General features: G+C 31.8%; 1 protein-coding gene across 1 annotated transcript; it reads left to right on the top strand.

Moving 5' to 3' along the window:
- Nucleotides 1-4,268: 4,268 nt before the first annotated feature.
- On the top strand, nucleotides 4,269-8,670 carry LOC125808937 (alcohol dehydrogenase class-3). The gene is made up of 9 exons (XM_049488616.1): nucleotides 4,269-4,427; nucleotides 4,569-4,705; nucleotides 5,155-5,201; nucleotides 5,318-5,643; nucleotides 6,431-6,513; nucleotides 6,594-6,669; nucleotides 7,732-7,889; nucleotides 8,119-8,280; nucleotides 8,370-8,670. Exons 1-9 carry the CDS (start codon nucleotides 4,394-4,396, stop codon nucleotides 8,484-8,486), a joined length of 1,140 nt encoding a protein of 379 aa, XP_049344573.1. The 5' UTR covers nucleotides 4,269-4,393; the 3' UTR covers nucleotides 8,487-8,670.
- The last annotated feature ends 1,133 nt before the right edge of the window (nucleotides 8,671-9,803 follow it).

Consider the following 9,803-nt stretch of genomic DNA (forward strand, 5'->3'; position numbering starts at 1 on the left):
TGATGCAGTAATCACTGAACACTTCATCCATACAAATCTTGATTGGGGTTAAGAATTTGATTCAGACTCATTAAGATCCATTAAGAAGTTTTTTTTTTTTTTTTTCAAAAAACAAATGGACTTAATGGGCTGAATCTAAATTATGAAGATTACCTAAAAACCAAACACTCTTAATGAACTGAATCTGAATGGTTAAGATTCAGACCTCCGTTGAGTGCAAACAAATGAGGCCAAGTTAGTTAGATGGGTGGGTCATGAATTATAATTACGTGCTCAGTCATTTTTAAGAAAAAATGGGTAATTTTACCTAATTTGGGGTTTTTCATTCAAGGAGGGGTATGGGTGGTAAGTTTGTAGGCGGTGGGGTTATAAATGACCAAATAGTATGAGTAAACAAAAGTTAAAGCATAATTTTGACTTTTTCCCCTATTTTTAAAAAAAATATTTAGTGAACAAATAAAAATAGATTAAAAAATAAGACAAATCACCTTGTTCAAGAATTGCAAAAGTCCCCACTATCTTTATTGAGAATAAGAGTGTTCAAAACCGAATCGTAACTAATAAGTCAATCATTAAAATTGACTTATTGGCTTATTGGTATTGAGTTGTTGAATAAACGATTGGTGAACAGATTAGAATTTTATAATTAACGGCTTATTGATATGGGGGCGGATTATTCAATTTCCTTATCAGATAAGCGGTTAATACGTTAAAAGTTAATACACTTACACTTTTATCTTAGGTACATTAGGTCACTTTGAAATGAAGTCCTTTTATAAAAAAATAATTGAAAGGAGGTCATCTTAGGTATATATTAGCCTCATTTAAATTATGTTTCTTAGGTAAAAAAAAAATGACCTCAGTTCATAAAAAAAATAGAGGTTAGCTGATATACCGCTTATAACCGTCCGATAATTTATAATTCGTTATCGAATCATTCAATATCTTATTAATTGATTAGCATATTAGCAAATTTTACAACTAATATTTGATAGATCAAATCGTTAAGCGAGATTATTCACCTGATCCAACACCAACAAGTAGCCCTAATTGAGAATGAGGTTAATATTAAATATTATCACAAAGATACAACACGAAATTAAATACCATAAGACCAAAAACGGATAAGGAGAGAGTAGAGACCAATTGTTTTTGCTATTAAGAATTTGGGTTGTTAAAACTATTTATATTTCATTTTAATAAAGGAGTAACTAATAAAAAAGAGGGATATTGTGGTTTACTTTACTATTGTCAAATAAAAAAGTTGGAGACACGATCTAAATATGAGTTGTCAGATACATTTTTTTTTTTAATTTGTTGAGGTTAGTGGTGAGATCATAGAACTATTGAACACCTAAAATATTATGTGGATAATGGATTTGTTGGATTGTTATGTGAGGCACATGTATCCTTTGGAATAAATAAATACAACCTTTTATAAATTGATTATTTGGAGAATGTGTATTAATTAATTATGATTTCTTAATAATTTATGTTTATTTCTAGTGAGAATGTGTATTTTATAATTTGGACTTTTAAAGAAATTGTGTTTGGTCAAATTTTTTATAAAGAATATTTAAAATTTGAATGTATTTTTTTAAATATGGTGTAAATCCTTAATTTCTAAAGCAAAATTACTCAACTCAACTAATTACCTAAAACATATAGTTAATATGTTTCATGAAGTAATATTTCAAAATAGAGAGTCGCATAATGTCGTAGATAAGATCACATAGATGAACTATAACATATTATTGCCAAAAAAATCGCTCTATTTGAAATTTTTTAAGTGTTTCTATGAGTTAATCATCATAAAAAATGGAGAATTTGTTGAGACATCTTGATGTGTGAATCAACATTCAAGATCATATGGTATTTTGATGATTAACAAATATTATACAAATGACAATCTATATATACAAAGAAAATGAACAAAGAAGTACAAAAATCAAATTCTTAACAAATCTCCAAAAGAAACTGAGAAACTAACAACATTGAAAAAAAACTTTTGAGTAAACCTGTTCCTTCAGACATATCAAAACATTTAATTTTTTTATACTAATAATATTATCAATAATAAGGTATAACAAGACATTTCAAAAATATGAGCTCTAAAATAAAACAAATATATATACCATGAAGCTTAATGGTGGGTTTAGAAAATTAAAAGTAATAAAAGGAAGAAAAAAGAGATGTATGAATTTTAATGGAGTATAAAATATCATTACTCAAAAGTTTTATTAAAGGTCTGTTTGGAAAGTCACCTGGTAATTGGAATTGGTGTAATTACTAGGGTAGTAATTACCAGCCTAGTAATTACACAGTCTAGTAAATACATTGATCTGTTTGGTTGCCACTTGCCACAATGTAATTACGGTGTAATTTCCGTTGTCTTGTTTGGTTGGACGAATGTAATTACATAGTTAAATTTTAAAATAGATCAGATTTTGAATAAATAATATTACTATGTATAACTGATTGTTATAATCGATTTTCTAATTTTTTTTTATTATTATTATTATTATTATTATTATTATTATTATTATTATTATTATCAGAAATTAAAGAAAAAAAATTAATTCTCATATTTATTTTAATCTCAAAAACTAACAGGAGAAAATACAAAGATAAAATTCATACATAATCTACCTAGACATCAAAATATGAAAAGTAAAATGAAGCAAGAAAGAAATCTTACTTGAAAGAAGAAAGAAGAAGTAAAGGGTTTGTTGTTGTGCCGTTCTTAGAAATGAAAATGTCCAGACAAAAGAGGAAGAAGTGTCTTGGTATTTCAAACAAAAATATATTAAAAAGATATAATATTAAAAAATTCATGTAATTACATGGTGTAATTACATTCAATTTCCTACCCTCCCTTGGGAATTGAGGAATGTAATTACTTCCATTCAATTACACCCAATTCCTCCTCTTATCAAATAATTACTTGGTCTACCAAACAGAACAAATAGAGTAATTATACCAATTTCCAATTTCATTGTGGCCTTCGCCCTAAAAGTGTGTCATATAGAGAGTCATTTTTGACATTTTAAAAACATATGCATTAATCCAGCTCATTGCTTCCCAAACTCAAAATGTCAAAAACAAAAAGGTTAAGTGGGTTTTACTGAAATTATAACAACTCAATTTGGTACTAAGGAATATCATATCAAATCAACATTAATCATATAAAAATGTGTATTTTATTCTTTCATGATTATTTACGGAAAATTTTATTTTAATAATATTGATATTAACAAAATTTTACATAACATAATAAAAAATGCATGTGCAATACACATGCCAAGAAGTCAATTTAATTAAATAAACAAACAAATAATAAAAAAAAAAACCAAAACAGCTGTTTCATTATATATTATATAGAAATAAAGAAAGTGGTATTTTATCTTTTAATGATACTCCAAACCTTTAGTATTAAAATAAAAATACTATATACAAGATTTGAAAAGGACAGTTTTCGTTAGAAATGTCTCAAGTTGTATTTTTAATGAAGTAATATATGATCCACTTTCTTAATTTTGTGTCTCAATTTATATGTTAATATTTTTAATATATCTCAAATTATATTTATATACATATATTGCTTGTTTTAGTAAGTTTATAAAAAAAAAAATGGAAAGAAAATAACAGCAAGTACGGGTGGTATGAGATTTTTAGTGGGCTGGGCTTAGCATGAAAAAAGACAAATAGCTTAGGATGTGTTTGATTCGAAGTAAATTATTTTCTTAGAAAATAGCTTTTTTTAAATAAGTGTTTTTTTTTTTTTTTTTTTGTATTTTGTATTTTGTAAATAAGTACTCCACTTTATATGTTTCAAATTGTTACTTTCTTTTTAAGTTAACTTTTTTTTCCCTTTTTAACAAATTTTAATCTACACTTTCGACCTGAAATATTTAAGATCTCAAGATTTGCATATATTTTATTTAAAATATTAAGATTTTTTTCTTTTTTTAAATTTTGTGTAAATCAAAACAAGACAAATGAATAAAAACAAAAGAAGTAATTATATTTTTGACATTTGGTAAATAGTAAAACAAAATTATTCCAATAATATTTATATCTAATCTAGCAACCCACTATAAGATGAGATGGAACAGGATGTGACGGAAAGTGACGGTGTTGAGAGTGGGGTTGGGATGTTGGGAAAGAGATAATAAACTTTAGGATAATACTTACGAAATTTATTTTTTTCTTAACGAAAAATATTTTAAGCTAAGATACATGAAAAAATAAAAATAAAAATCCAAACACAGCATTATTATTACTAATAATTGAAGTTAGAAAGGCCTATAAAGAATGAGATCGATTTGCATTTAGCTGTAGACTCATCTTTAAAGCACTATTTTATTTTCTTTGATTCTGTGGTCTGTAAATCATGGCTACACAAGGTCAAGTCATCACCTGCAAAGGTACTTTTTCTATATTCTATGCATCTTCATCTTTACTATATACACATATATCTCTCTGTGTGTGTAGGTCACTTGCAAGTTTTATGAACCCTAAAAGTTTGTAGCTTAATGTGTGTTTATGGATTGTGAAATGGTGTAAAGCTGCGGTGGCCTGGGAACCCAACAAGCCTTTGGTGATTGAGGATGTGCAGGTGGCCCCACCGCAAGCCGGTGAAGTTCGGGTTAAAGTTTTGTATACTGCTCTCTGCCATACCGATGCTTATACCTGGAGTGGCAAGGTAATTGAATTCTCCATGAATTAGTAGTTGCTCATTTTGATTTGAGTTAAATTTGATGAATCGTAGGAATAGAGTGGAATGGGTTCGAATCTAAGTGATTTGGGATTGATGAATCAGAGAATGGAGTTGAAGCTTTTTACATATCATTACTTTCTTACAAAAATAAAAATTAGCCTAGTGCAAAAGTATTTTCTTGAAACATGCATTCCCAGATTTTAGGTTTCTGCTCACCAGTTATGCTAAAGGGTTTTCTCAGAATGCCAAGAATTTTTAGTTGTTTCCTTCTTTTGTGGATAATTTCTTGCAATTCATTTGTGTTTTTCTGGAAATTGGTATTTGGGGAAAGATAAGTTTGGAGTTAATGGTTTAGGATCATTAGTTTATTGAACTATTTGTTGTTGTTTGGTATTGCTACTCACAATCTAACACATATTTCTTTTTCCTTGAAGGATCCTGAGGGTCTCTTTCCATGTGTTCTTGGTCATGAGGCTGCAGGGTACATGCTCTCTTTGTGTCATAGTGTTTTATTGAATGTAGTAGCTTCCGTTGAAGCTAAATAATTGTTTTATTTGGATACCCTTTTTCTTGATCTTAGCCCTCTAAAATTTGCAGGATAGTAGAAAGTGTTGGTGAGGGAGTGACTGAGGTTCAGCCAGGAGACCATGTTATACCTTGCTACCAGGCAGAATGCAGAGAATGCAAGTTCTGCAAATCAGGAAAGACCAATCTTTGTGGTAAAGTAAGGGCTGCTACTGGAGTGGGAGTTATGATGAACGACCGCAAGAGTCGATTTTCTATCAATGGAAAACCGATCTATCATTTCATGGGAACTTCAACCTTCAGTCAGTACACTGTTGTCCATGATGTTAGTGTTGCAAAGATTGACCCAGCAGCTCCTCTGGAGAAAGTCTGCCTTCTCGGGTGTGGTGTTCCAACTGGTAACTTGACCTCCAAACCTAATATGTGATTGGACTATATCTTGTGATTTCCTTCAGGCTAATTCATGAAACATATTCTGTAGCATCTCTGATTTAATGCTGGCCCTTACTCCATTAAGTCCATTTCTAATCCATTCTTGATCAATAATATATATGTAATAAACTGTTGTATTGGTCCTCGAAATATGTGGTTTCATGTGACTTCATCATCATTCTATTAGTTCTTTTTGATTCCTTATTCGCTCAATTTTTGGTCAAAATTACTGCAACACCGGACACCTGCCAAATTGAGAGCACTTCTGAGACAATGTGATGTATGTAAAGGGAAGACAGGATTTTGAGAGAATATACCCCAAAATAAAAGCTAAAAGAGAGAAGTTTAAAAAAAAATATTTTAAAACCAAGTTATAGTAATGGGTCTCTTGGTGTATAAATGATTGAAGGAGCTCTTAGTGTATAAATGATTGATAGAGCAAGGATGGAAATGTATTTAAGTATATTGTTTAGGGAGCATATCGTCATAGTAATTTGATCTTTATGAGTTACAACATAGTGTCTTTTGGTTGTTTATCCAGGTGTCCATCTTATCTATCATTTTTCATCACTTCATGCTGATTTATTCCCCTAGATTAGAAGTTGAGGAGGAAATAAAAATCATAGAATGCCCGTCTAACAATGTCCCTTTGTTCCCTTCCGAAGCCAATACACTCTGTTTTCTTTAGTTTTTGTTAATGGCTAATCACATTCTTACCATACCCATTTTACATTATGTATTTTCTGTCTTTAGGCCTTGGAGCTGTTTGGAACACTGCAAAAGTTGAACCAGGTTCCATTGTTGCCGTCTTTGGCCTGGGAACAGTTGGTCTTGCTGTAAGTATCTAACAATTTGACTGTGTCAAATAATTAAGCTCCTTTAATATATTTATGCAATCTATCTATTTGCTTGTTAGGTGGCGGAGGGTGCAAAAGCTGCTGGTGCTTCACGAATTATTGGAATTGATATTGACAGCAAAAAGTTCGATAGAGGTACAGCTTTGTCCAATCTGTCTAAGATTGTGAACTATGAACTTTTAGGAATAGCAAGTATATGATTAGGTTCCAACTATATTTTACATCAGATTTGTCAGAACTTGAGCTACTCCTAAGTCCTAAGATCACTTTCTTGGTAGACTTTAAATACAAGTTACTAATGTCTAATGTTCAACCAAAAGCTAAATCCCCTAGGGCTTTGGTTCAATGGTAAGAGTGTGTCTCATAATGTATGATTAGGTGCACGTCACAAATTTGATTGCTGTTGCAAACAAAACCTTGAATTTAAGTGGGGGAGGGTAGAAGGGCGGGCCCATTGCCACCGAGTTTCAAACCGTGGGCCAGATGGTCCTCAGGGTTTTCTAGATTATTAAGAAATGTTTGTTAAAAGCCGACAAATGATTTCAGAGTTGGATGTATATCTGTAGGGGCACTTGTAGATATATGTTTTGCAGGTGCTTAGATAAATTTTTTTACATCATCGCTATGTCATTGTTGCATTTTCTCCTCTTCGATTTTGCTGTCGATTCTCAAGCTCAAGCTGTTATTCCATGACTTCTCTCTAGCTAATTTCATATCATTTCAAACTTTAAAATTTTGAGCAAGAGATGTAATATTTTTTGCCAAATCATTTGACACAGTGGGATATGGAAGCAACACCTTAAATATATCTTTCTGAAACTTCCAGATTAGAGGTCATGATTTAATCAGTCATATATCTTGATTATCATCTGTATATTTCTGTATGATAAGCAGTAGATTGCTCTTATAAAAGTCTGATGTATAAATATCTTGTTTAATCTCATAATAGTTCTCTTCTTGGGTGCCGATTATAGGGGGAAACAACTTGTTAAACAAAATAATTTTGAGGCTTATGCCAGATTGAAGTGGCCGTGAAAGTATGTCTGGTTAGATTTGACCAGACTTATTCAAGAAATAGTATTTGAATCAAACTTGAGCACCACAACAGTTTTCATGCTCTAGTATCCTTAATTATTTTCTGTTGTATGGTGCATAAGTTGTCACATCATCTGATACATATATGTAACTGTCATGCAGCCAAAAATTTTGGTGTGACTGAATTCATCAATCCCAAGGAGCATGAGCAACCCATTCAGCAAGTCATTGTGGATCTTACAGATGGTGGTGTTGATTACAGTTTTGAGTGCATAGGAAATGTCTCTGTTATGAGGGCTGCTTTAGAGTGTTGTCACAAGGTAAATTATGCTAGTGTCTAATCAATAAAATTGGAATTTCAGTTTCCCCACCTCTTCTTCACTCCGCTTGAAATTGCTTAGCTTCCCTATCCCACAATTCCCCTTTATCTTTCAATTTTTTTCTTTTCATTTCCCTTCCGATGCAATTAATGTCCCCACCTTTTGAAGAAATTAATCTATTGTACAAGATACTAATGCTGAACATGTCCAATCTTTATTGGAATTGCAGGGTTGGGGAACCTCAGTGATTGTAGGTGTTGCTGCTTCTGGTCAGGAGATTTCTACACGTCCATTTCAGCTGGTAACTGGTCGTGTTTGGAAGGGAACTGCTTTTGGTGGTTTCAAAAGCCGATCACAAGTTCCTTCCCTCGTGGACAAGTATTTAAAGAAGGTCCGTTATTTCCCTTTTCTTTATCTTTCTTCCCTTATTTTACCATTTAGTCACACTATTCATTTATCCAACTCTTCCACTACTAATAGGAAATCAAGGTGGATGAATACATCACTCATAGCATGACACTTGCGGACATAAACAAAGCTTTTGACCTGATGCATGACGGGGACTGCCTCCGTGTTGTCCTGGATATGTTTGTATGAACAAAGTCTGGAGGCACTTTATGTTGCTGACTTTCTGTTTTTGTGCTATTTCTCGGACACACTATTTCCCTTTCCCCTTCCTAATTGTATGTGTGGAATAAAAAGAAAGTAAGAAAAAAAGGATCCATGGGACGGATGAACTCTTTTTAAATGGGGATGCTATTTTATTATCTTTTCAACTAAATGCTCTACTTTCAAGGCTGAACCATCATCATCATTGCTGATTTTAGACTTTGACATAAACCCTTGCCATGTTTGCATAAATGGAATCCTCCCTTTTCCAAAGTACGATGTCGTTGCCGTTGGCCGATGCTAAGTGCTCATATATCTACTGAAATATTGAGAGAGAGAAAAAAACCTCCAAATAGTCGCTTCTTTGGGTCTAAATTCAAAGTATTCCTCCATGAATACAGTATTGGTGCATTTTTTTTTACGTCAAGAGGTTTATCACGTTAGATCTCACACATACTACAGTATAAAATTTTCTTTCTTGCAACATCAATTCTCTACAATAAATTGATATAGTTAAAAAAAAAAGGTAGCATTTTGATTTAGCTGTAATGATGTTTGGACGGAACAAAACAAGAAGCACCTCTCTTCTCATATTCTCACACGGAGTTACTATGTCTACTAAACATAGAGGGAGACGATTGAATATTTCATACACTAAGCTAGCGTTTGGCCATAGATTTTCAAATATTTTTGGCAAATATTATTTGGGTGAAATTTCACCATGTGTTTGGCCATAGTATTTGGGAACAAATTTCACTTTTTTTAAAAAATATGATTTATACCCGTAAATTTAAAAAACTATCAAAACTAACCATAAGTTTGTATTACAAGTCAATTGGATCTTCATTGCAACAAATAACAAGTAGTGTCCATGACACTGAAGCAATGTGGTAGTTTGGAGTGAGCCGATTGTTCCTATGGCAAAACGGCAACTAAATTGTGGACAAAACCAACATAAAAAAAATAGATGAAAATTTGCGAAAGGGCCTAGAGTACACCAACATTGCAAATATGAGGGACTATTAGTATTCGATGTGAAAATACAAGGAGCTTTTAACATGCACCAAATTTTCATTACAACTAAAGAAGTTTGTAAACATTCGTCAAATCAATAATTAGCAAGGGCAACGAGCAACGAAATAAATCATTAGATAACACTTTTTAAGTTTTCTACATGATCACCTTCTCCCCAATAATTTCCTTTAACAAATGACAAAAACATGCTTCATTTTGTTAACAGGTAAACATAATTACCTTCCTTCCCATAATTTTACATCCACAAAAAGCTGAAACCTTGGAGAGATT

The sequence above is a fragment of the Solanum verrucosum genome, unplaced genomic scaffold (assembly GCF_900185275.1).
Source record: "Solanum verrucosum unplaced genomic scaffold, falcon-dt-bn FXZP01000435.1, whole genome shotgun sequence".
In the NCBI taxonomy this organism is placed as follows: domain Eukaryota; kingdom Viridiplantae; phylum Streptophyta; class Magnoliopsida; order Solanales; family Solanaceae; genus Solanum; species Solanum verrucosum.

Bases quoted from the DNA above. Each gene is read 5' to 3' on its own strand.
- LOC125808937 (XM_049488616.1), top strand. From the start codon at position 4,394: ATGGCTACACAAGGTCAAGTCATCACCTGCAAAG. The intron at 4,428-4,568 runs GTACTTTTTCTA...AATGGTGTAAAG, and splicing joins TCAAGTCATCACCTGCAAAG to CTGCGGTGGCCTGGGAACCC. The intron at 5,644-6,430 runs GTAACTTGACCT...TTCTGTCTTTAG, and splicing joins CGGGTGTGGTGTTCCAACTG to GCCTTGGAGCTGTTTGGAAC.